Here is a 27,137-nt window from a genome sequence, read left to right as displayed (position 1 = left end):
CCGCTGGTGATCGGGTGAGGAACCCAGGTGTTCATCCCCTCCGTGCCCCCCCCCCCCCCAGTATATCTTCCACTCTGCTGAGCAGCTTCTGCACCCTTTGATTCTGGCCTTAAACACCCACTAGGGATTCAGCCCAGCCTTAGTTTGTGCACAGCCCTCACGTGAGTGTGACCTCCCAGCGTCTGATGTACTTACTCACTGGATCTCGCCCGAGGCCTGTCTCATCCCCGCCACTCTTCTTGGGCTTTTGAGTTCGCTTCTCTTCTGTTCTACCTGCCACCTCCTCAGCAGTGGGGAACTCAGCTGCATGGGGGTGTTTTTGAGGAGAACCTATCCTGCCACCGATGCTGTTGCCTTGGCCGATGGCTGAGCCAGGCCACATGAAGCCGGGCTTACAAGCGGCGTCTTTCAGGGAGCCCACTAGCCAGGGCAGACCTTCGCAACAGTCCTCTGAGAACGGAGCTCTGCAGCATCTACCCGGCTCCTTGAGCAGCCTCCAGGCTGCACCTTTTCACTGTTGTTGCTTTCTTTCCAAGGCTGGGGCAGATCTGCAAGCAAATAGGGTAAAAGACACCAAGGCCAAGGTTCATGTTGCTGTCATTTTGTTCTTTTTCTTGCTCAAGTGCTTTCTAGATCACTGCAGATCTTATCCAGAGTCCTGAAAGGATTGCCTCTCACAGCTCTTCTGTGGTCTCTTTACTTTGTGAAGGACTGAAGTTTGAGGAGGTTTTACTTTTCACTCTTTTCCTTTTTTTTTTTTTGTGCCAGTCCTGGTACTTCAACTCGGAATTTTTTAATTCTCATCCAGCTTTTTCACTCAAGGCTGGCTGGCACTCTACCATTTGAACCACCTCCATGTCTGTCTTTTGGCTGGTTAATTCGAAATTAGAATGTCACATCCTTTCCTGTATGGGCTGGCTTCAAACCCCAGTCCTCAGATCTCAGCCTCCGGTGTGGCTAGGATCACACATGTGAGTCACCCGGATAGGTATGCTACAGTTTTCACTGGTGTCATCGTGGGTCTCAGCTGCACAAAGTAAGTTTTGCTTTTGAAAATTAACCTGCCCTGACTGTCATCTTATATTCTGTTTAAAAGGGGGAGCTGGCCTGGGGTGTGGAGGGACAGGCAGGAGCAGGTGAGTGGCCCCGTGTGAGTGGATGACAGACTGATGGACAGGTGGCTCCGGTGTCGTCGATGTTGGGGGAGGGGAGCAAAGGGAGATGAGGACAGTGGTCCCAAACAGGCCTGGACTTGAACCCCAGCTTCACTTAGCTTCATCCCGCACCAGCTGTGAGCTCTCAAGCAGCAAGCTGGCTTCCTTCAGGATGTGATGGCACGCGCCTTGCCATGGCTTCTGCAGGTCAGAGTGGTTGAGAAGCGTGAGGCAGTTTGGGGCAGGTGCAGGAGAGATGGCCATTTTGGCCTGTTCCCTGAGCACTCTGTGGAGATGCAGGTGGTGGATGATTGAGAGTTCCTCTCCATGGCTGCTTACACGGTGGCCCTGGAATCCCACTTCTTGGTTTTAAACTACAGAAGAAGGTTTAATGAAAATGCAAGTTATTCATTGTTCTGGGCCTGTAACTTGCTGCCCAAATAAAACCTCTACAGCTGTGTAGAACTTGACGCACGTCCCCATAGGGGAGGAGTGTGTGCGTGTGTGTATGCGGGGGGCAGGCTGGAAAGGGGGTCTCCACTGTGCCAGTCACCTTGCTTACTGGAGGTCACCCCGAGGCAGCTGTCACCAGTGTCGTGTCACCGGCAGGAAAGGGCTCATGGCGTTACCAGATGGGATTGGCACATCACTTTCTTCTGCCTGTGGCGTTACCAGATGGGATTGGCACATCACTTCTTCTGCCTTAAGATTCAGCCCAGTGTCCTGTGGCGTACCCTATGTGGTTACTGCATATGCTTTTGGTACACTAGATACTGTATATATGCCTACCTGATCTAGGGAAGGGAAAGAAAAATGAGGGTGTAAGATATTGCAAGAAATGTATTCACTGCCTTATTATGTAACTGTACCCCCTTTGCACAACACCTTGTCAACAAAATTTAATAAAAAAAAAAAAAAAGATTCAGCCCAGTGGCATTTCCTGGTGCGCTGGTGAAAGCGCTCTTCCAGCCTTCCACATGTGCGGCAGGATGCCAAGTGCAGTACGGGTCATCCAGAGGAAATGAGATCAAGTCACTCTTGAATTCTAAGAACTTATCAGCATACACATGGACTGTCTACACCAACACTGCCCTATTCATAGTTCACTGATAACCACAGCAGAAGACTGCCAGCCACACAGGAAAGCAAGGAGGGGCGGTGGGACTGCGACTGGGGCCGGGTGAGGTAGGGGGACAATCCAGAGAGCTTCAATGATCTGGGTCACCCCAGACCACTCCAAAAGTAGCTGAATTTCTAGACTCTTCCACGCAAAATCACCAAGGTATCCTTTTCCATTTTTAAGAGGCCCAGAGATGCCAGAACAGAGCTGTTAAAGTACAGGTGTTAGCTCAAATATTTAATCATCTCTATTGAGCTAAGATAAGTTGGTGTTGAAAAGTGGCCAGTGAGGGGTGAGACAAGAATGAGCCGGATGCTTTCAGTAACTGGCAAAGGAGAATTCCTGGGATAGGGAAGTGGGCTGAAGTTGCAGAAGGCTTTCAAGTGTGTTCTAAGTCTGCACTTCCCAAACATGAGTGACAGAGGCTTTTTCTCATGAGCAGATGTGAGTGTATTCCGGGTAATAGAGACACCCAAAGATAGTGCCTTACACCCACTTGTAGTTTCTCAAAGGCAGAAGCACTTGTTAAAGAGCAGGCATCTGGCTTCCAGGCCCAGATTGGCCCAGGAGTCTATGGTCTACTTCCTGTGTGCCCACTGAGCTATGAGAACCACCTCAGCCTGGGCAGTCCAAACTCTGTCTTGAGACATAGAGAACTTATAGTTTCCTTTATTAACAGCTTCCCATCTAACCCCTGACCTGGGAAGCAGAAAAGGAATTAGGCTTTGGTCTTCTAGTAAGCCACTTGTAATTAGGTTGGAGGAAAGTCATACTTGGCACACGCATGCTTCTATAATCATACGTTTGGTGGGCTTTGGGTTTGTTTTTGTTTTTTTTTTCTTTTCTTTTTGGTGGTGGTACTGGGGTTTGAACTTAAAACATGTCACTTGTTAAGCAGGTGCTCCTTTTGAGCCACACCTCTAAGGCCTTCCTGCTTTAGTTTATTTTCTGGTAATATGTTGAGCCAGATGTGGGCTGTAATCCTACCTCTACTTCCTGAATAGCTGGGATTATGGTTATGAAGCACTGTACCAGGATATGTAAGTTGCGGGTGTGTGTGTGTGTGTGTGTGTGTGTGTGTGTGCGTGCGTGCGTGCGTGTGTGTGTGTGTGTTTTCCTACTCTTCCTCTCGAAGCCACGTTAAGGATAGTGAGTTGTGTAACCAAATAAAAATGAAGATGGAGGTCAACAGTTACTGTAGCAACATGAGAAGCTAAATGAGCTCAATGATGGACAGAAATGTGGCTAGAGACTGGACTGCCACTTTGAAACTTCAAGGTCTGTCTGTGTAGTCTGATTGTATCTTTTTCTTCACTCTGCTTTTGAAGCTCTCCATGAACTGAACATAACTTGAGGTTTATTGATGGAACTCCATATATATATATATATATATATATATTTTTTTTTTTTTTGGCCAGTCCTGGGCCTTGAACTCAGGGCCTGAGCACTGTCCCTGGCTTCCTTTTGCTCAAGGCTAGCACTCTGCCACTTGAGCCACAGCGCCACTTCTGGCCGTTTTCTGTATATGTGGTGCTGGGGAATTGAACCCAGGGCCTCATGTATACGAGGCAAGCTCTCTTGCCACTAGGCCGTATCCCCAGCCCCAAACTCCATATTTTTAAATGTAGTTACAAGGTATTAACTATAGGAGATTTTGTAAGCAGCACAGACTGGTAATCTTCCTTCCTGGAGGCAGAGCCACACTTAATGTCTCCTCCTGTAGGTTAACTGGGTGCCATCCCCACCCTCTCTGCTGAGTAGGGCGGGAACGGGAGCACCTGCCTTAGCAGCAGAGTAGCATGGCGAGCTCTCAGGCCCCTCTGCCCCGGGGTGACTGATGGGTGAGATGGTCACCTCACTCCAGTGCACAACCCTGGCAACCAGAGCCGCATGGACTGTCTACATGGACTTTCTGCCTGCCGCTTTCTATGGGGAGACATGCGGGCTCAGTGCAGTGTGGGGCCCTGAAGTGGGAAGAGACATGCGTGCAAACTCAAGTGTGAACCGGGGCTGAGTGTCAGTGTCAGTGCCTTGGCTTTGCTGTGGGTGCTGCTGTTGGAGTTAATAGTGAAGGAGGCTGGGTGGCGTGGGTGGGGCCTTCTCTGCTGTCCCCTGCAAATCTAAGTTCATTTCATAATAAAAAGCAGTTGGAATGCAGCGGCGATCTGTGTGAGCACAGAAGGATTGCTGTGGCTGCCCCTGTGGCCCGTGGGCCACTCCATGCCCCGGGAGACAGGGCACAGCAACAGAAGACCGGGTGTCCTGCAGGATGGGATTTGTAGCTCATTGACTTCTAGGAACGCTAAGACAGAAAGGCCTTTGTGCAAGGAGGCTGCAGTCTTCTAACCCTCATAAAGAGCTTATCATTTGAGCAGGCTCATAATGTGCCATGTTATGACTGTGGAAAATTGTAATGGCACCATTACAGCAAACGCTTTCCCTGGCTCAGCAATTCCGTGCAGGCTAAGGCGCCTGCGCACAGAGCCAGCGTTAACCCCTCAGTATTCTCCCAGTGCTCTCTGTGCTTCCCGCTCCTGGGAGCCACCGGCTCCAAGCTGCAAGGAGAGAGCCAAGGCACACATGGGTGCCAACCCCGCAGATACACACACACCTGGAAAAGTTTCTCTATGTTCCTTATCTCTAGCAAGGTGAACACGAGTTGCTACTGTTGTTTCCATTGCTAATCTTTACTACATGGATCATTCCAGCCTTCTTCCTTTGTGTAGCTGCCAGCTTCCCAGCCGATGGGCAAGAAGCCTGGCTGGCTTGCATCATCCGACATCCATCTATGCGGTTCTTCCATGTCAGCATGCATGCTCCGTGTTTTCCACATTGTTTCCATGTATCGAGGGAAGCAGCCTCACAGGTCGACTGCACTGCTGTGTCCTTCCTTTAGTCTGTGGTCTCTGCTTGTCTCCAAAGCCACTTAGGTCATTCCCACCCCCCAGTGCTGAGGGTCAAACCCTCGGAATCCCCCTCCCCACAGCCGCCATCCCCGCAGATACCGTTGGGTGGTTTTCTCACAGTCTGCATCTGTGCTGGGATTCCTGAACTCCATAATGATGTTTCAATTTGTGTACAGTAAGGTTCAGCAGGTGCTTTGAAGTTCGGTGGGCTCTGACACATGCACAGTTTCCCTAAGTGCCTTCCTACAAACCATGTCCCCACCCTACAAGTCACCTCGAGTGGCCTGCTCAGGGCCCTCCCCCACCCCCTACTAAGGCCCTAGCAACCACTGAATTTTTTCTCTGTCCCTAGTTTTGCCTTTCTCAAAGTGACAATTAGAATCCAGGGAAATAACCAGCTTTTGTAGAGTTTCTTTTCTCTTTTGATTATGCCTTTGGATTCATCTATGCCTTTTTATGTCTTGAGATTTCATTTCCTTTTCATAATTGCTTAATATTCCACAGTAGGCACATATGGTATTTTATCTGTTCACCTGTTGAAGGATAGCTTGGTTGCTTGCAGTTTTAGGCAGTTACAAGTAAAGCTCCTGTAAACATTCACTCACATGCATGTTTTTGTGTAGGCATGCGTTTTTGTTTTTTTTTTTGAAGGGGACAAAGTGCTATTTTATTTTATTTTTGAAGTGGCACTGTGGCTCAAAGTAGTAGAGTGCTAGTTTTTTAAAAAATTTTTATTTTATTAAATTTTGTTGACAAGGTGTTGTGCAAAAGGGGTACAGTTACATAATAAGGCAGTGAGTACATTTCTTGTGATATCTTACACCCTCGTTTTTCTTTCCTTTCCCTAGATCAGGTAGACATATATACAATATCCAGTGTACCAAAATCATATACAGTAACCACGTAGGGTACACCAAAGGAAATTCACCTAGAACTTTAAATGTAACGTCAACAATAGAATCCTCCTGTGTCCTTCTCGTGGAGTTGTTTTTGCTATTTTAAAACATGGGTTTAAAAAATTTTTTTAAATTATTATCTTTAAGTAGTTGTACAAAAGAGTTGCCACTCAACAAAGCAATTTATGAAAACAATGTATCTTGGGTCAATGTCACCCTTTTAGAGCAGCTATTAAGGTTTTGTTAATTAATTGTGTGTACCTGTGCCTACACGTGCGCTGGTACTAGACCTTGGACTCAAGGAGTGTTCTCTTATCTGGCTTTTTCACTTAAGGCTGGCACTCTACCATTTGAGCCACACTTCCACTTCCAGTATTTTGCTGCTTAATTAGAGAAAAGAATCTCATGGACTTGCCAGCCTACTGTGGCCTCAAACAGCAATCCTCAGATTTTTAGCCTCCTGAGTAGCTAGGACTACAGGTATGATAGGCATGCATTTTTAAACCAACTGAGTAAATAGTCAGGAATGCAGAGTGGATTGTGTGGAAGGCTAAAGCTCAGCTGGGAAAGCAGTCACCAGACTGCCTCCTGTGTGCTGTGTCAATGTGTAGGAGTTAGCACCCCATTTTCATTCTAGCAGAGCATTTTAATGTCCTATTTACATCTAGCTATACCCAGGTGCTTTTATTGGAGACTTTGTTTCTGTCTATTATTTGGGTCAATGGCTCCTTCTACTTTTGTGTCTTAATATTAAGCTTGAACAAGTTTCTGCCTGACTCTAATGAGGATATGGAAACATTGTTGAATTTGATCTTGAGGTTGATTTAATATTCTTTTCTGCTCAGTTTATGCTGGTTCATGTGCCTTAGGCATGTAGAATATTAATACATAACGCTTAACACTAATGGTAATGGCAGAAGTTCCTAAGTCAAGTCTGAACAGCCTACAGCGGATGATCACATTCCAGATGATTATAACAAGTCAGAGAGGGTTTCAAAAAGAAGCCTGTGAGTTGTCCACTCACTTGCTCACTGTTGTTGTTGTTGTTATTGCTGGCCTCAGGGTTTGAACGCATATCCTCACACTTGCTGTTTTGGCTTGCTTGCCTGCCTGTGGTTATTTTGGAGAGGGAGTCTCATGGACTTTTCTGCACGGGCTTTGAACCATGACCCTTAAATCTCAGTCTCCTGAATAGCTAGGATTGCAGATGTGAGGCATACTCACACCAGGTTCATAAGGAATTATTAAATGCCTACTGTGTGATGGTGATAATTTGTGGCAGAGTTGTGTGTGCGTCAGAGAAAGTGACAGAGGTTGTTAGGAAGAGCTTTCAAAGCTCCATTTGTGTTTAATCCTCACTGACTGAAGCATATACACATATGCATGTACATACACTTAACTTCATGTGACTCAGTCAGAAAAACACATAGTTTCTTTCAAATTGGTTTCTTTCACATGGGAATGTGCATTTATTATTCTACTGCACAGTTTTGCATTGTTGTGAAAAATGATGGCTATCATATGCCTTTTTAACATGTTTCAAAAACCTGACCAGTAAAAGGTACCAGCAAGCTCAGTCAAGTTTGTACCAAGGTTAAAATAGATCTTGGTTTTGTTTTTTTTGTTTTTTTTTTTTTTTTTGGCCAGTCCTGGGCCTTGGACTCAGGGCCTGAGCACTGTCCCTGGCTTCTTCCCGCTCAAGGCTAGCACTCTGCCACTTGAGCCACAGCGCCGTTTCTGGCCGTTTTCTGTATATGTGGTGCTGGGGAATCGAACCTAAGGCCTCGTGTATCCGAGGCAGGCACTCTTGCCACTAGGCTATATCCCCAGCCCTAGATCTTGGTTTTGAATTTTATTTTTCTTTCCTGTGTGGGTTGCCTCCCCTCCCACCCCCTTATTAGGGCTTGAACTAAGGACATTGAGCTCTCCCTGGGCTTGAACTAGGGACATTGAGCTCTCCCTGGCCTTTGATTCACTCATGGCTGAATCACATCTCCATTTCTAGCCTTTTGCTGGTTAATTGGAGATAAGAGAATTTGCCTGCCCTGCTTGGCTTTGAATTGTGACTCTCAGATCTCAGCATCCTGAGTAGCTTTAAGGCAGGCATGAACCATCTGACAACAACCATCAGAAAGTTGTACCAAGATAGTAGGAGGTGGGAGGAGAACTGAAGGTATTAATCAGCACACACCAAGGACTTTGAGAAAAGTGTTTTTTTAACAGTACTCACTAGTCTTAGAGGATATTAATTTCAGAGTTTTAGGCATTTTTATACTTTCAGTGTTAAATTTACTGTTTAAGGTGTCTCTTATGCAAATGAGTCACAGCCCTGTAACCTGTTTTTAACCGTGATATGTTATAGCCTCAGCCCCCTCCCCCGATAGGCAAACTAGAGTGCCATTGTGCAACCTCCCTGGGGGAGCAGTTTCTGATTTGATTGTGATCTACTCTGGAACTGAAACAGAAAGTATAGAAAGCTTCATTTCCACTGCCTTTCTTCCTCCTTTGTTGACTTCATGCAAACATGCAGTACTGTTGCATAGCAACTGGCCTTGTATTTGTTACTTTGTTTAGCATATTTTTCCCTAATGTAACAGGAATTTGTATGATAATTTCTAGTTTCTTTAAGCATCAATGATGAAAGTTTTTACTTAATTCATTTTCTTTAAGGTAGAAAAAAAGTCTCTTGGCATACAAGTAGATGCATTTATTATTTTCTTAGAAATAAACCTGTGCATGTTATTAAGATGAATGGAATTTTTCATGCTCAAAGTGTTACACTTTGAGTCACTTTCACTCTGAAGCAGGGGCTCAGGCTTGATTTTTATGGCCTGGGCAGAGTTGAGCTGACAGGAACATCACAGTTTGGATTTGCTTACTTTCTCATGAGTAGATCAGCATTATGCATGTGCACAGAAACACCAGTGAGATGCCCGTCTTATGCCTGTCTGCTTTGCATTGTTCCCTTAGGGGTGGTATCTGCCAGATCTCGCCACTGTGAAGTTATCTCTTTTTTATAATTTATAATTAATGCGCTCCCTTGTGGCGTGCCTCTCTGAGGCTATAAATATCCTTTTCTTCATCAAGCTCACATCCACTGGTTTTAGGACCCATTGATGTTTCTTGGCTGAATAGTTCCATAGTGTTTGCCAAGCAGTGATTTGTTAATCCAGTCATTACTTTCTAATTGACAGTAAAGGCATGTCCCTATTCCCATTGGTGTATTCATGTATGTTGTGTGAGTGTGGACTCTGGATGAATTTTGAGTGACTATGAAGGTTGCTGTTTTGTTCAGTAGATTCTAATCTGCTGTTTAAATCACTCCACATCTGTCCAGTGGCAGCGCTTTCCTGCTGGCTTCTGTCTTTCTGATATACCTCTATCGTTCCTTGAGCTAGTTGTTGTTGCTTTCTGGTGGAAGAATATGTTCTAAACTCCTGTTTTTCATGCCCTAGGCCTGCAGCCTGCCATCTTGTTTGTGGGGTAGGTGAACAGAACCCTTTGGTTTCCTTAGCAATAACATGAGCTAGGCACTGCCGGTGGGTATGCCTGTAATCTGAGCTACTTAGGAGGCTGAGATCTGATGGTTGTGGTTTGAAGCCAGCCTGGACAGTAAAGTCTATGAGACTCTTATCTCTAACTGACCACCAGAAGGCTGGAAGTAGAACTGTGGCTCAAGTATAGCACACTAGCCTTGAGAGTAAAAACAAAGGGACAGCTCCCAGGCCCCAAGTTTAAGACCCACTACCACTCTGTGTGTATGCATACACATACATCTGATAGAGCTGTATACTTGCTCCAGTCTGCAGGAAACCGTGCACAATCCATGTAGATTGGGAACTCGTGTGTTTATATTGAAGAGGAAATAGAGAGCAGGGTTTTCTTAAACAACTGAAGGGCAGCTGGTGTTGGTAGTATATACTGAGTTTTCCTGAGTCATTGGTATGTATGCTGGTCACTTAGTGACTGGGAGGCACTGTGAATTAGTGGTTATAATAAATTGATGTCATGCCCACTGCATAGCAAGCAGGGAGGCTGAATTAGGTACAGAAATAGTAGCAGGGTTTTGTCCAAGAAACCTCAAAGCATATAATGAGACATTACCATGTTGATTGTGTTTAAAAAGAAAAAGGGAAGACAAAAGACAAAAATACTGAAACTTGAGGCTTAATAAAATGGATTACAGATCAAGCGCTTCTTACATTGTACTGCTGAATAATTCTTGAATAGATAAACATAATTTCATGATTGTTTGTGGTATATGCAATATACCAAAAAGTTAATTACCGTGACTTTTTCCAAATTAGGAGTGTTTGCAACCTCCAGATGGTCATTTTTAGCAACTATTTCCTTTGTAATTTTTTTTAAAAAGTTTCATAAGAAACTCAACAGAAAATATCCCCCCTAAACTCCCTGTGCAGAGGACTCTGCACAGGCCATCTCACAAAGGCCTCTCTCTGGGTATTGTTTTCTCCTGAACCATGTGAGACTAGGTGACACATGTAATGTTTGCTTTTGCCCTTACGTACTTCAGTATTATTCATAAGAACAAAAAGACATTCTTTCACATAAACTCAGCATGTTCTCAGAGTTGAAAATGAACTGTGATATGGTACTGTTGTCCAGTCTACCAGCCTTAGTCATGCTTCACTAGTTACCCCAATAGTACCCTTCATAGAAGAAGACTAAGGGGCAGTCCTGGATGCTACACAGTACTTCGCTGTGTGCCTTGTAAGTGTCCTGAAAGTCTCCTTTTTATTTGCTTTCTGTGACCTTTGTTAAAAAGCATAGGTGGGTGACATTGGTCAAGATGTATTGTATTCATAAGTTGACATGTTAAATAGAAACCCCTTTGGGGGACTGGGGATATGGCCTAGTGGCAAGAGTGCTTGCCTTGCATACATGAAGCCCTGGGTTCGATTCCCAAACACCACATATATAGAAAATGGCCAGAAGCGGCGCTGTGGCTCAAGTGGCAGAGTGCTAGCCTTGAGCAAAAAGAAGCCAGGGACAGTGCTCAGGCCCTGAGTCCAAGGCCCAGGACTGGCAAAAAACAAACCAACAAAAAACAAAACCCTTCGGACAACTGCTTAAAGACATTTGAAAAAGAAAAGAAACGCAAGCATAGTGAGTGATTCTGCCATGCTCCTGGAATCTCATGTTTTCCCACACTAGGCGCATCTTAGAGAGCACTTGATCTCCATGGGGAGCATGTGATCTCAGGGGGAGCACGTGACTTCGGTGGTCCCTGACTCCTACCACTTGTCCCTTTTTCCACTGTCAGGTGATGGTTTTTCACTTTGCCTTTGTGATTAATTAATGTTTTAGAGAGACATTAACCCTAATCTCACTCATTTCTCCTCTCACCACCGTCTAGGTTTAGCATCCATGCATGGCTTTTGTCTAAGTCTGTTACACTGATGTTGGTCAGCTAGAGCGTCTCCAGGTCCGGGGCTGCCCCTCTGTGGCTCCTTCTTGGGAAGATGTGCAAGGGCCTCCTGCGCTCTCTTAGATACCCTGTAGGAGGATGGCAGGCGAAGGGCAGTCCTCATCTCCACGGCCAGAGTTCGGATCAAGACCTGCTTGCCAGGTTCAGAGGAGGCCAGGGCTGAGTGGGGCGAGATTTCTGCTGCAGCGGCCAGATGAGAAATGAGGAGGGTGTGGCCATGCGCAGCCACGCGCCTTGTGGGTCTGCAGGGGAAGGAGGTAGGAGGTACGGGGGAGACAGACGGCTGAGCTGCACTTCCAGAGCGTGGGACCTGACCCAGCTCTGGCAGGAACCTTTTCCATCGTGCTCCCTAGAGCTTGTCCTGTGCCCCTCGCCTCTCCAAGGTGTCCCCGTCAGAGACTCGCTGAGGTTCACGGCCTGCAAGAAGCAGCAGGTGCCAGCATGCTTACCATCTGCCCTCCCATCTCATTTAGACCAAGCATTTTCATGTAGAGGCCTTTCCCTCTCTCCCTCTCCCCCTTTCCCTCTTTCTCCTTCTCTTCCTCCCCCTCCCTTACTTTCTGTCTCCCTCTCAGTACTCACAAAAATGAAATTAGAAGGTGACTGGACAAGTAGACTGACTCCCGAAATGACTACGAGTGGTGATCCTTTGTCTTATCCATGCTAGATTTAGGATTTTCAGAATATTTATTCTGCGCCATTGGAATACCACTTCACCATACCACCATGCCTGGAGTATGGCGGGCATCACAAGATGCTGGAGAAGAGACTCATGGGAGAGAGGTGGCTTTTCCTATCTTCTGGGGACGGCAGGAGGGCTTTGTGACTCACAGCCAGCTGCTGATGCAGCTGTACTGCTGGTTAGAAGCGAGTTGAGAGGAGTGCGCTGGGCTCTTCGCGGTCTTTGAGAGTTCTATTTCAGGGAGTGCTGGGTCTGTTTTTAGTTTCTTGAAACTGCCTTTTATGCACACAGCCAAAGCAACCCCAGACAGAACTCCACGTGTGTCTGCTGCTTCTCCTCTTGTTATTCTCAGGTTTTTCCTTTAACTCGGGCCAAATTATTTAATTTTTTAGAGAACTTATATACTATTTTAACTTCGTTACCTTTTAAATAATGTGTGTAACCTGTATATATGCGTGCATGTATGTATTATGAATGTGTGTGTATCTGTATGTATTAGCACTGGAGTTTGAACTCAGGACCTTGAGCTATCTCCCTAGCCCTAGCTTTTTGCTTTCATTATTTTTCGGGGGTGGGGAGGGGGAGTGTCTCACTTTTTGTCTAGGCTGTACTGTACCATGATTCTCCTGTTTATGCTTCCCACATAGCTAGGATGGCAAGTGTGTGCGACAACTTGTAGCTTTTTGTTGAAGTGAAAGCTCAAGAGTTTTCTGCCTCAGCTGTCCTTGAACCACAATCGTCCCAATCTTTGCTTCCTATGTATCTAGGATTACATGAATCACTATGTCTAGGTCTCTCTCTCTCTCTCTGTCTCTCTCTCTCTAATATATCCATCTAGAAGGTGCCATTATTTCCCTATCTTTTTTCTTCGACACCTCTGTCATAAAGTCAGGTAGAAAAAAAATGTTTATTGTCTAGAAACATATATAAAGACCCCCAAGGTGCTATTCTCTCATTTCCCCATCCTCTTCTTCCGTCCTTTTGATATAAATGACATGCCTCTCACTTAGTCAAATTCCCCTGGGTATCCCCACAAGTCCCATTCCCCCCCCCCGCCTCCCCCCACTCCTCTGTAAAGAGAGCCACGCATTCATGTGGCCACCTGCAGATACGGTGGCCCTTGCACTCCACTCTCTGTCTCTCCATTGCTGGCTTTCCTGTTAGTCCGCTGAGCGAGGTTTGGGGTCGAAGGGAACTGATACTGAATGGGACGATGCTGTGGGCTGCCTGCGGCCACCCTGTGGCCAGTGGCCCTTTTGACTGGAGTAACGACAGCAAGGCCGAATCCCATTTTTGGTTTTTGAGATAGAGTTTTTTTGCTCTGTTGCCCAAGGTGGCCTCGAACTTGTGATCCTCCTTCCTCAGCCACCCAGTGCTGAGATTACAGGTGTGGGCCACCGTGACCTGCGTAACGTGGCTTTGTAATTGTGGTGAAATACACATACCATTCACCATCTTTGCCATCTGATTACAGGCAGACTATGTTAGGTGCTGTTCAGAAAGTAACACCCAAAATGGCAAGTGTCATGAAGTGCTGTTTAAATCACAGCGAGTCCATGGGGTCCTAGGATGAACAACATAGTGGCAAGCTCAGAAGCTGCAGGAGTTAAGAAGATAAACCACCACCACAGACACCAGACAAATGCAGTGGGGATAAGAGGTTAATTTCTCCATCCAGTAGCAGTCGGGCTGCTGCATTTTTCCAGGAGGGCGGGAGTCTCTGTCTATCATTGGAGGATCCGGGTTCTCCTGTTTTATTTCTCTGCTGTCCCCTGAGGGTGCCCTCGTGGAGAGGGCTCCTGGTTCCTGTGCTGGGCTGCAGCCTGGGAGGCAGAGGCAGCAGGAAATACGTCATTTCCACTCCCGTCCGCTGGGGGAGGGGGGCTTTGGCATCTGGTCATGCCCACTGGGCAGGAGGCCAGGCGCCACAGGGGAAGGAGGGCAGACCCTGGCCTCGGGCCACAGTCTGCACCTCTTGGTGAATCCCATGCAGCCTTTCCTCTCGTGTGTTCCTTGTTGCAGGTGTGAGTCATCTGACCGTCACCTTTGGAACTCATGCTAGTGTGTCAAGATCAAATGTTGAAGATGTACAATTGTGCAATGCAAGTTAATTGGCTCTTTTAGGTTAAAAAGTTCCTTATTTTAGAATAAACTTAGCAACCAACATTTTTGTTGGCAATGATCCTTGTTAGAAACTGGTCATCAGTGTATTCTATTTGTAGTTTTGGGTTTGTTTGCTGTATTATAATCTAACATTATATAAATGCCATAATTGGGGGTATCCTTAGATACTTGACCTAAATTTTTCTGTTCTGGAAATTTACTGTGACTGTAATAATAGATATAACAACTTAGGAATTGTCTCAAAATCTGCAGTGTAGACTAGCAGTCAGCCCAGATGGAAAGTTCCTTGTAGGATATCTCCCTTTAAATGACTGCTACGTGGCTCTTAGCTTTACCCTGCCATAATACTGAATTTGGGAATGTATTTGTGACAAAGCCTGTATTGCAGGTATCAAATGCCTTATTATTAGCTATCAAAGCTTTAAACTAATCTAAAAAATGGAACATAGTTTATGGGCCTGCAGTCATGTTTATCACTAATTTGAGAGAAAATTTTCCTCTACCATTTTTGGGAAAAAAGGAAAGCTAAATTTGTGACGCAAATGTCTTGGCATGGTTGTATACTTACAAGTGATAGGAGCAGAATGAAAAGCAAACACGCTGCAGAGCCTGCCAGTGCAGGGCTGCCGCAGCTCTCTTCCCCAGCCTCACCTCTGGGGTGTGACTGCCCTTTGGGAAGAAAGGAAAAGCAAGGCATGCACATGTAAATTTGGCTTGGTGGCCTGTGTTACTAGTTGTTCTGTAGTTCACTTCCTTTGACATGAATCCTCGTGTAGAGTACCACTTAGTGATATTAACTTGTGTGGCTTTTCTATGATTTTGATGTTAATTAGACCCCAAAGCAATAACCGTAGTTATTATTCTAATGGAGCTGGGTTTTCCTTTTACCTCTCCTGAGCTTTTCTGCTCTCTGCCAGTGAGTGGAAGTTGAGTGTTGAAGCCCACCGGATCCTGCATGGGCACAGGGTCTCTCTTACCCCTAGCCCATCAAGTGAGTCACAAGTATACATATGCACCTTGACTGGTTTCTCCCTGTCAGTATTTAATAGCATATGTGTGTGTTAGCTCTTCATTGCTGTAATAAAATGCCCGAAATGATCAACATAATAAGAGAAAAGGTTTGTCTCAGCTCACAGTTGCATAGGTTTCAGTCCATGGATTTTTGACCCTGCAGTAGCCTGGGAGCAGGGCGTGGGAAAGGGGCCATGGCCCACTGTCCCTACAAGGGCGTGTGCCTGTGCTTGAGACCTCCCCTCAGCCCGCCCCCAGGGGACTGGGATTTGTCCAAAAACAGTAGTCAGTGCATTGTACTCATACACTGACATGTTGACTGGTAACCCCTTTGTACAATTAAAGATAATAAAATATAATCTTTGAAGAGACAATGGAATTTTACACAGCCATTAGAAAGAATTCTATTATGTCATTTGCAGGGAAATGGATGGACTTAGCACAAATCATGTTAAGTGAGGTAAGCCAAGTTTAGAGAGACAAATGGTGCATGCTTTCCCTCTTATGTGGAAGCTAGATCTAAAATACACAGGGACATAATAAATGATACAGGTCTGCAGGTATTCACACACAGTGAGATCAAAGGAGGATATTCTTAGGAGAGGAGCACAAAGGCCCAATGCCTATATGCATTTGATCATACAAAATAATATTTATCAAAGTGAACTCCAGGAAATGGAAAGGAGGTTTTTTGTTTTTGCTTTTTCCTTTGTTGCTGTTTTCTTTTTGTCTTGTGCCTTTATCTGTCTTTTGGGAGGGTAAGGAGGGGTACAGAATGGAGGGACAAAGGGTGAGCAAATGCACCTGTGGTCCTCACTGGGCACTGTGTGGAAAATGAACTCTACAATTTGTGGGTGGGGGCGGATAGGAACAACTGGGAGACAGTGTCCAAAAAGAAATGTACTCTTCCCCTGACTTATCTAACTATAACCCCTCTTTCCAATATAACCTTTCTAATAATAATTTAGGAATATTTCAAGGAAAATAGCAATCATATACCCTGTAGCTTGTACAGGGTATATGTAAGGAATCACATGGTTGGAATATAGGCTTATGAAATGTTGCTTCTTTTTTTTTTTTTTTTTTTGGCCAGTCCTGGGCCTTGGACTCAGGGCCTGAGCACTGTCCCTGGCTTCTTCCCGCTCAAGGCTAGCACTCTGCCACTTGAGCCACAGCGCCGCTTCTGGCCGTTTTCTGTATATGTGGTGCTGGGGAATCGAACCTAGGGCCTCGGGTATACCGAGGCAGGCACTCTTGCCACTAGGCTATATCCCCAGCCCCGAAATGTTGCTTCTTAAGACACTTCATTTCCCAAGCTTTTGCGCAAGGCTAGCACTCTACGGCTTGAGCCACAGCACCATTTCTGTCTTTAGGCTTCGGATGTTGGATAGAACACCACCTGGTAAGTACTGTAACTTAAAGTCACTTCTACAGTGAATCAGGCACATACGCAAACAGAAGGCCTGGAAGGAAATGAGCTTGTAGGCCATATTTGACTGCAGGGTTATTTTGGCTTATAGTTCCTTTTTCTCTTTCCCCATCCTTCTCTTTTCTCCTTTCCTCGTCCTTTTACTAACTTGAACTGTTGACTAACCCTTAAAGTTAGGAGACTTTTCGCTAAAGGGCCAGAGTTGTAGCTTCCTTAGATCTGACCACAGCAGGCCTGTGTTTACTTTGTATCCTGCCTGCCCCCTTTGCCCCTTTGGCCCTCACCCCGCCTGCCTCTGTGAGTTTGTTTTAGTTTTGCTTTTGTTTTAGCTCCCTCTTGGGCTCAGTTGTGATCGCACCTAATCATAGAAGTGCTGTGTTGGGATGCAGCCCGTAGTGGCTGGAATGGGGTGTGGAAGTGGAGGCCAGCAAGGACGGGACTCGGGGACGGGGACTTGTGAGTCAGGAGAAGGCCCCTCCGAACCACCAGCAGGAAGGCGGTAGCCGGCTGCTCCCTCCTGTATCTGTGCTTGCAGCTCTCAATCCCTCGCCTTTGCGTTCTCCCCACCTGGGCACAGGTTCAGTAAGCAAATGACACCACCGTCACCCACCAGGAAGGAGCTAGTTCTCTTTGGAAGGATGCTGGGCTTGCTTCTTGGTTTTAAGAGAAAAGATATCCGGAGGTTCTCGTGACTGCCTGAGATGGGACATTTGTAAAGTCAGGCACTTGTGAATCCGAGACTAGAGTTGAGATGGAGCTACCTGGCTGTCCTTGTCACTGCTAATGTTATTACTCAAGCCACAGAATGTACTTGAGTCTCTGTGTCAGCTCACTTAGCTTTGCTGCATTATGCAGAAGCCTGGAATCCCTACCAGCAGAGTTTGCTGGACTCTGCCAAGCTCATTTAGCAATTGCTCTGAAAGGGGCCAGGCTGCTCTGACAGGTGTTTAGATTTCAGAGTTGGAAGCTAATCATTCAGGGCTCATTCATACAGTGTGTGCACTCTCCCCCCACCCCAGTCTAAATTTAGTTTTATGAATGGAATCTTTTAAAATACAAAGTGCCTATTCCTTGAATTTAATTGGAAGAAAATTCGCAAAGCCTATTAAAACTAATTAGGAGACCCCATAGGGACATGTAGAATAACAATCTGTCCCGAGCGCCAGGGATGGCCCAGTGTACACTGGTGGTCTTGGCCTACTATTAACAAACCCTACTTTCATCTCAAAAGTTCCTGTAGGCATACAAGGTTGCTCATTTAATCTTTGGGTTCCCTGCAGCATTCTCAAGTCATTGTTTTTGTTTGTTTGCACCTTCCCTTGTTTCTAGTTTCTCTGCGGCCATTTGGGCTTACCTACCTTTCGCTTATCCTTGGATGCCTGACTATTGAGAAGGCATACCATGCAAGCGATGAACGTGGAAAGCACCGGTGATGTCTGGACTGTGTTTCTAACTTGATTTTAGTTTCATTGACTCTGTGTGTGGAAAGCACGGGTGATGTCTGGACTGCATTTCTAACTTGACTTCAGGAGCACTGACTCGGTGTGTGGGGTGTGTGTGAGTGTGTCAGTGGCAGGGTTTGAGCTCAGGGCCTCGTACTTGCTAGGCAGACATTCTACCACCAGTGCCATCTCCCCAGCCCTTTTGCCCAGACCATGTTGTACCGTGACCCTTCTGTCTGTGTCTCCCTAAGTAGCCAGAATGGCAGGCAGTGCAACCAGGTCCCGCCATTGGTTGAGATGAAGTTGTCTTGCTCATTCTTTTTGCCATCCTCCTGATCTCAGCCTCCCAAGTAGCTGGGATTGAACCATCCATACACCCAGCCTATAATTCTTAGTCTTCATTTTGACTTGTAATGGGTATGTCCTTCAGAACAAAATTTTCTTGAAATTTGAAAGGCGTACTTGGTATCCCACTCTTCTTTTCCATCTCACCATTCTTGGGATCAAAAGAAAATAGTTCTCTATTTCTCCGCCAAAGCCATTCATAAGGTTTTCTACAAAACTGAGGGGGGGTGGTTAAAATGTGCTCACTGACCGAAGGTGCCCTTGAAGCCCATCTGAACATGTACAAACAAATCCTTTGTGACAACGCGGGAGCCACCTGCCAGCTCTAGCATAGACTTGGCCTTGTTTCTAAGCTCACTTTCTCCAGCGCTCCTCCTTCAGCCTAGCCCACTTTCTTCTGTCATGTGATAGATTTCTTGTGTGCCAGTACTGAGGCTTGAACTCACTCAGGGCCTCGTGCTCCTGCTTATTAAGCTTTTTGCTAGCTAATTGGAGATAAGAGTCTCAGATTTGCCTGCCTGGGCTGGCTTTAAACCACGGGCCTCAGATCTCAAGATTTCTTATTCATTAAAAAGAAGTGAATCTGGGGTTGGAGGTGTGGCTCGGGCAGTAGAATGCCAGCCAGTGAGCGAAATCATCAGATACAGAGTTCGAATCCTAGCCTCAGAATAAACAAAAAAAGCAAGTATAACACAACCCTTCTTTCAATTAAACCTCAGGAGTCTAGCCAGAAGCAACTGTACTCCTGTTTAAAATTCTCAGTCTGCTTAAAGGTTTTCATAAGCCTGTTAGTAAATACTTCTCTCCACATTGGTGTCAGGTAAAGCCGACCTACACTTCAGTCCCTGTGAATGTAATGGCCATAGACAGCCTCCAAAACGTGTCCAGTGAGGCTTCTCGGCATGTTTGGGAACAGGATGTTCTCGCACGTCTGTAAAAGGTAACCAGTCATTGCAGAGCGCCCAGACGCCATGCACATCCACCCCACCCTCAGCCGAGATCTCCTGCTGCAGCCTGTGCCCCGCCACATGGTGGGGCGTTGACAGGCGGGAATCAATGGACAGTCGTCGTAGGAGAAAGACAGGCACGTGTTCCTCTGGACGGGTATGGTTTTCTTCAGTGAACGACGTCGCAGTGTCAAGGGTGGTGCTGTATCTCCTCAGTGTGTGCGCTGCGCACGCCGACATCGTTCACCAACCAGGATGCTGTGTGCCAGGCTTTGCAGCGCACCGCTGGCATGCTGGGCACCAAGCTGGACGTGAGCTGGCAGGCAGTGTACCCCGGGGCCTCCTCGCCCACGGGCCCGCCGTGCACTGCCCGCCTCCCCGCACGGCCACGGCTGCGCCCCTTGCTGCTCACCTCCCTCCTTCCCCAGTCGCCCCTCACTTGAGAGGGGCTCGCTGCATAGCTTCCTGGGAACGAAGGGATTCAGGAGAATCCTCAGCCCTCGCACCCCTGACGGTGCCGCCGCCTCCCCTGCGTGCTGGTTCAGCGGGGCAGGCAGCGGGGCTCGGGCCCTCATCCCGCTCAGCCCACGCGGAGGGCGTCTCGAGCCTCCGTCTCCCAGGAGGGCTGGCCGTGTCCGGTGCTGTCCAGCTCCCAAGGGTTCTGCATGGCCTGCTTTTTGGCATGTTTAACCCTTGGTTCTCTGGATTCCAAGTCTTCATGCTGAGAACTTGGGATGTTCCTTCTGTTCTTGAGCCATTTATATGCTGTATTGCCCATTTCTTGGAAAATTGTTTAAATTTATCTTCAGATGCCCCCCCTCCCTCCCTCCCTCCCTCCCTCCCTCCCTTCCTTCTTCCCTTCTTCCCTCCCTCCCTCCCTTCTTCCCTCCCTCCCTCCCTCCCTTCTTCCCTCCTTCCCTCCCTCCCTTCTTCCCTCCTTCCCTCCCTCCCTTCTTCCCTCCCTCCCTTCTTCCCTCCCTCCCTTCTTCCCTCCCTCCCCCTCCCTCCTTCCCTCCCTCCCTTCTTCCCTCCCTCCCTTCTTCCCTCCCTCCTTCCCTCATTCTTTTTTTTTTGGCTAGTCCTGGGCCTTGGACTCAGGGCCTGAGCACTGTCCCTGGCTTCTTTTTGCTCAAGGCTAGCACTCTGCCACCTGAGCCACAGCGCCCCTTCTGGCCGTTTTCCATATATGTGGTGCTGGGGAATCGAACTGAGAGCTTCATGTGTAGGAGGCAAGCGCTCTTGCCACTAGGCCATATTCCCAGCCCCCTCATTCTTGCTGTTTTGTGTTCATGCAGTTCCTTGCTGCTGTCTGGTTTTCTTGTTCGTCCTTTTCTGCGTGGCTGCAGGGTAGCCGCGCGTCTCCCATCGCGCTGTGGCCACGTGGGTATGGTAGCTGAGATTTTCTTCTGTCTGCAGCACCGTTTCTCTTCCACCAGGCTTTCTGTGTCCTTGCATTCATTCGTCTGCCTTCCCTGCCCGGTGGTCGTGGGCTAGGGGACGCTGAACGCGGCCTGGGACCTGGAGATGAGGTCGCTGGCACTCGTGGAGTTTAGCGATGTGGAGTTGCGTCTGTCTCTCTGAGGACTCCGGGTCTAGAAACGGCTCTTGTGCTTCCTGCTCAGGGTGGGCTCAGGATGTGAGGGCCCAAGGCCTTGGGGCTCACAAAATCAGCAGGTTTTGACTTCCTCCATAGTCAGCCTTCCGCCCTCACCTCTCTCTAGGTGTTCCTGTTGAATTTCTGGAAAAACTGAACTTCTGATTACGTGTTTCAGCAAGCACCCTGGAGGAGATGGAAAGATAATTTTTGCAGTTGTCTTCAGAAACAACTGCTGCCCGTGCAGATGTTGAAGTCTCGCGTTGGTTGCTGGCCAGTGCTAATGCGGGTGCAGCACTTGCAGACAGGCTTGTGCCCCCCGAGGCCCTGCTGTCCAGAGGCTGCCCGCCCAGGGTCATTCTGCAGCAGTTGCGAGGGGTGGGGGGGGCCCTGGCTCTGGGGAGGGAACGTGGGGTTCCGCTGCTCTGTGTTCCCAGCTGTTCTAGTCGCCTCGTATGCAGCAGGGAGCCCCGCCCGCAGGGGCCCCAGCCGGGGGCTTCGGAGCAGTCTTGGCTTCATCTGCTCTCCTCGCTGCCCACTTCCTCAGGGCTCGGGGGCCTCTCGCGCGCGCCTCTTCTCCCTCCATCCCCTTGGCGCTATGATCTGTTCTTTTTATACTAAGTTATTCTTGTTTTCGAGGTGGTTGGGAAGAAAGGAAAGAGTCCTTGTGGGTTCCGCCTCTATAACTCCGTCTTGGCTGCTGGCGCCCAGTTCCTGTTGTCAGAATACCTTCCACCTGTGCCGCTGTGTTGAGAGCCGGGGCTGAGGCAGGCAGGGCAGGAGAGATGGCGGGGCAGCTGGGAACGGCACCCACCTCCACCTGCGCCCACAGAGTTCTCAAAACCGAACTTGGTGGCGGCGTTCAGTTACGTTCTTGGATGTGGGAAGGAGTCTCTCGTTGGTTCTTGTTCAGAGTTTCTTCTGCATTCCCGGGGGCTCTGAGACACTGGCCTGCTAGAACTGGTGTCCAAAGGGATCATGCCTGCTCACTTCCTAACTTGGGGTCCCCTGTCTTGGCTGCTGACTTTCAAGCATATGCTCCCCCAAACCTGTGCCTTAGGATGGAAGGAGAGTTGGGAGGGAATAACGAGCCCCGTCGATCCAGGGCCCTTCCTGCTGGAGCAGCGTTTTGAGAGCCCCGGGTGCCAAGCCTGGGGAGTGGGGAGGGCGCCCTCCCATGGAGCTCCCATCCGCAGGCCGCGCAGGCCTCTCCCTCCCCCGCAGGCCCCGCTTGCCTGGCGTGGCTGTCGCTCTCTCTCGTTGGATGTGAGTTTGTGAGTCCTTTCTCATGCTGTCCTCCTGGAGTCCTTGATCCCACGGCACGGCACTTGTTCCTAGAGGCCGGGAGCTGCAGGGGTCCGCGCTTCCGCCACGGATCGGCCACGTGTGCCTGCTGAGGCAGGCCAGTTCTTCAAGCCATTTTCTAGTCACCGCTGGTCGGGCGGGGCTGCTGCTGGCTGGGCCTGGGCTCGGGCCCCTGAGCTGCAGTCCACTGCCAAGCCGTGTTTGCGGAGCTGTCTTTAGAGCGAGCCCGTGTCAAGGAGCGGAGGGACACTTGTTCATGCGGCACTAACGTGGATGTCGCCTTTTCTTCACAGATGCAGCAGCTCTTTTACGAGAATTATGAACAGAACAAGAAGGGGTACATCAGAGATCTCCACAACAGTAAGATTCACCGCGCCATCACGCTGCACCCCAACAAGAACCCGCCCTACCAGTACCGGCTGCACAGTTACGTGCTCAGCCGCAAGGTTGCCGAGCTGCGCCACCGCACCATCCAGCTCCACCGAGAAATCGTGCTCATGAGCAAGTACAGCAACACGGACGCCCGCAAGGAAGACCTGCAGCTGGGCATCCCGCCATCCTTCATGCGCTTCCAGGCCCGCCAGCGCCAGGACATCCTGGAGTGGGAGTTCCTGACGGGGAAGTACCTGTACTCCGCCGTGGACGGCCAGCCGCCCCGCAGGGGGATGGACTCGGCCCAGAGGGAGGCCTTGGATGACATCGTCATGCAGGTGATGGAGATGATCAATGCCAACGCCAAGACCCGGGGGCGCATCATCGACTTCAAGGAGATCCAGTACGGCTACCGCCGCGTGAGCCCCATGTACGGCGCCGAGTACATCCTGGACCTGCTGCTCCTGTACAAGAAGCACAAAGGCAAGAAGATGACGGTGCCCGTGCGCAGGCACGCCTACCTCCAGCAGACCTTCAGCAAGATCCAGTTCATGGAGCACGAGGAGCTGGACGCGCAGGCGCTGGCGGGCAGGATCAACCAGGACTCGGGCTCCCTGTCCTTCCTCTCCAACTCCCTGCGGAAGCTCGTTCCCTTCCCGCTCCCCGGGGCCCGGAGCGAGCGCAGGGAGCCCGCAGACAGGAAGATCAACATCCTCATCCCTCTGTCCGGACGCTTCGACATGTTCGTGAGGTTCATGGGGAACTTTGAGAAGACCTGCCTCATCCCAAACCAGAACGTGAAGCTCGTCGTGCTGCTCTTCAATTCCGACTCGAACCCCGACAAGGCCAAGCAAGTGGAGCTGATGAGAGATTACCGCGCCAAGTACCCGAAGGCCGACATGCAGATTTTGCCCGTGTCTGGAGAGTTCTCCAGAGCTCTGGCCCTGGAAGTGGGCTCCTCGCAGTTTAACAATGAGTCTTTGCTCTTCTTCTGTGACGTGGACCTCGTGTTCACGGCGGACTTCCTACAGCGGTGTCGAGCAAACACGGTCCTGGGCCAACAGATCTATTTCCCGATCATCTTTAGCCAGTATGATCCAAAGATTGTTTATAGCGGCAAAGCTCCCAGTGACAACCATTTTGCCTTCACTCAGAAAACTGGCTTCTGGAGAAACTATGGCTTTGGCATTACGTGTATTTATAAGGGCGACCTTGTCCGAGTAGGCGGCTTCGACATCTCCATCCAGGGCTGGGGGCTGGAGGACGTGGACCTCTTCAACAAGGTGGTCCAGGCAGGCCTGAAGACGTTCCGCAGCCAGGAGGTAGGCGTGGTGCACGTGCACCACCCCGTCTTCTGCGACCCCAACCTGGACCCCCGGCAGTACAAGATGTGCCTGGGATCCAAGGCCTCCACCTATGGGTCCACACAGCAGCTGGCGGAGATGTGGCTGGAAAAGAATGACCCGGGCTCCAGCAGAAGCAGCAATAACAACGGCTCCTCGAGAACAGCCTAGCGTCCAGCCCTGCTGGACGGGACGTTTTTAATTATCTAATTTATTTTTCAAAAATGTTTTGTATGCTCAGTTTTCGAAGTCCATACAAGGATATATTTTCCAAGTGGTTTTCTTACAGAGAACTCCTTTAACATTGAGCTTTTTGAACAAAAAAAAAAATGTGATCAATGTTTGCCTTTGAATACATCTTCTTGCTGAACGTCATGTAGCAGACCGTGCTTAATTCCGACTTGAAGCGAACCTGCCGAACAAACAGAACTTGTGTTTTCCTTTTCGGTTTTTTTTTTTTTTTTTACATTTCCTGCTCAGACCTCCTCTACAGTCCTCTGGCAGAAAGCCTGAACATTCCTACAAAGTATTATTATAATGAAACACTGTAACTCTGGTCAATGTTCTGTTGTGACTGTTAACCTTGCACAAATTCTACCTTTTGTCTTTTTTTACCTTTATGTGTAAGCCATCTCAAGGTCCAGTTACAAAATAAGGAAATGGGATAACAACTATTCTCATCATCTATAGGACAGCTTTCCAAAGTTGGTTATTTTCCCCAAGATGGGCTCCGCCCACCACACTGGGCCCCGCCCACCACACTGGGCCCCGCCCACCATGGTCAAGTAGGATCTGGGGGGCCCAGGACTAAATGCTTAGTCACAGCCAGGTTCCTGTCCTGATTCCTGGAGGTCCCTCTAGGGCCTACCTTTAAATCTCAAGAAAAAAAAATTGCATTTTTTTTTCTCTTCCTGACCTTTCTCTTTAGTGAAGACAATGTTAATGTTTAGAACGACAAAGGAGAATTGTAATAATTCTAATGTATGCAAGCTAAATAAGCAAACAAAAGTACCCCACTGGGTTTTGTTCACTTCCTCCTGTCTGTGTTACCTTGGTGGAGATGGTTACTTCATTTTTAATTACTGTTTGGTTTTATCCTTTGTATCAGAGAAACCTTTAATTTATTTAATATCCATTGTGTAGAGCTCTGCCATTTCTCGAGTTCCTGTTAGCTCTTAGTATTTATGTGTACCAGGGTTGTGGTTTAGTAGGTCTTATTTGCAGTAAACCGATCTCCAAAGATTTTCCTTTTGAAAACATTTCCTTACCCCTTCTTAATTTTTACATTCCTGTTTTACTAAATATTAAGTGTTCTTGGACAATTTTGGTGCTCATGTGTTTTGGGGACAAAAGTGAAATGAGTCTCATTACACCAGAATGTTTGTTTTCAACTCACAGATCAAATGTGCCTTAATAAATTTTTTTTTTCATTTAGATGTCAAACAGTTGGTAGACTTGCCATTTTCAATGCAATCGTTGGAGATCTGCTTATTTGTAAATAGTGTATTGCTCATTTGGAGAAATAAACCAGTGAACAATATTTTTCTATTGTACTTTTCGGGCCCATTTTGTCTCATTATTTCTGTTGTAGCTGAAGAATTATATTATACCCGGAGAGCACAGAACTTAGAAGTTCTCAGATCATCTGGAAGAAACACCACTGTGCGGTGCAGTTTGGGAAGGAAGTGTGTGGAGTCTGGACAGACTTGGTGGAGACTCGGTGGGGCTTGAACTCGTGGCCTGGGCACTTCAGCTTCTCTGCTCAAGGCGGGCGCTACCACTTAGAGCCACAGCTCTACTTCAGGTTTCCTGGTGGTTCACTATAGATAAGACTCTCAGACTTTTCCTGCCTGGCTGGCTTCAAACCATGACCCTTAGATCTCAGCCTCCCGAGATGCTAGGATGGCAGGCGTGAGCCACCAGTGCCCAGCCAGTTGTTTTTGTGTTTTTTCTGTGCTGATATTGGAGCTTGAGCTCTGCACCCCATGCTGTCACTTGGCTTTTCTTGTTATTGTTGTTAATGGCTGGTGTGCCACCCCCTGAGCCAACCTCTTCTGGTTTCTGGTTGCTTAATTGGAGGTGAGAGTTTCATGGAGTTTTCTGTCAGGGTGAAACCAAGTGTTCGGACCCCAGGTCCAGAATCCAGGAGTCACAAGTTAGATCTGACCACTTGTTCCCATAGGACAGAGACGTGGCGAAGGGCAGAGAAAGGAGCTGATTCAAGGCAGCCATGGGCAGACAGCACTTCGGGACATCATCCGCCATCTTTGGGGGGGTGCAGACATTGGCCTCAGGTTCAATAGGGAGATTTGAGGATAGGGTGTGAGAAAGGCCTGAGGAGTTAAAACAGCTGGGTCACAGGTGTGGCTGGTGGACCATTAGCTCCTCTTTGTCCTGGGAGGAGCTCTGGGGAATTGTTACCTCTTTCTTAGGAGAACAGATGGGAGTTTTGGGCTGTTTGCTTTAAGATGATAAGGAGACAATGCTTGTCTGAGGGGCTGTTTGCCTTCCACCCAAGATACCTCTCCCTGGATCTAGTCTTTCTTCCTGCAAACAAGGTGACTGCGGCAGAGAATAGCTCAGATCAAAGGCACAGGCACAACATGGAGGGACTTGAGTTAACTACAGAACCCAGCAAAAGCATTTTTCAAGTGAAGTTGCCCCTTGGAAGGGCTGGCTTCAAACTACGATCCTCAGATCTCAGTCTCTGGAGTAGCTAGGATTACGTGCGTGAGCTACTGGCCACCTGCCTTACAACTTAGTGTGGATGGACTCACATATACAAGCAGAGCAAGTGAGTGCCAGACACTGCCCCCATCTGAAGGACAGCGACTTTCAGGCCCATTGTGCCTACTGTTCCTGTCTTTCACCCCCGGAAAGGTGCCACTCAGAAGGCTCCTGTCCCCTGGGCCATTTGCCAGAAATTGAGGGGGTTTGTCAGAGAGCCCCGTGTCTTAAGTCTCTTCTTGTGCTCTCCCTGCCCGCCCGGCATGGACACGGCCCTGGGGATTAGGCTGC

The 27,137-nt window shown here is 48.2% G+C and overlaps 1 protein-coding gene across 1 annotated transcript in view; it reads left to right on the top strand.

Annotated features, from left to right (window-relative positions):
- The window catches only part of Chsy1 (chondroitin sulfate synthase 1), a 44,796-nt gene extending 19,124 nt beyond the window's left edge, over positions 1-25,672 (top strand). Inside the window, exon 3 of the mRNA XM_048368784.1 lies at positions 22,698-25,672. Within this exon, the coding sequence (XP_048224741.1) occupies positions 22,698-24,290 (1,593 nt within the window). The 3' untranslated portion in view covers positions 24,291-25,672. The remainder of the gene's footprint in view (positions 1-22,697) is intronic.
- The last annotated feature ends 1,465 nt before the right edge of the window (positions 25,673-27,137 follow it).

The sequence above is a fragment of the Perognathus longimembris genome, chromosome 20 (assembly GCF_023159225.1).
Source record: "Perognathus longimembris pacificus isolate PPM17 chromosome 20, ASM2315922v1, whole genome shotgun sequence".
NCBI lineage: Eukaryota > Metazoa > Chordata > Mammalia > Rodentia > Heteromyidae > Perognathus > Perognathus longimembris.
Note: the sequence above shows the minus strand (reverse complement) of the source record. Positions and strands in the feature narration are given on the sequence as shown.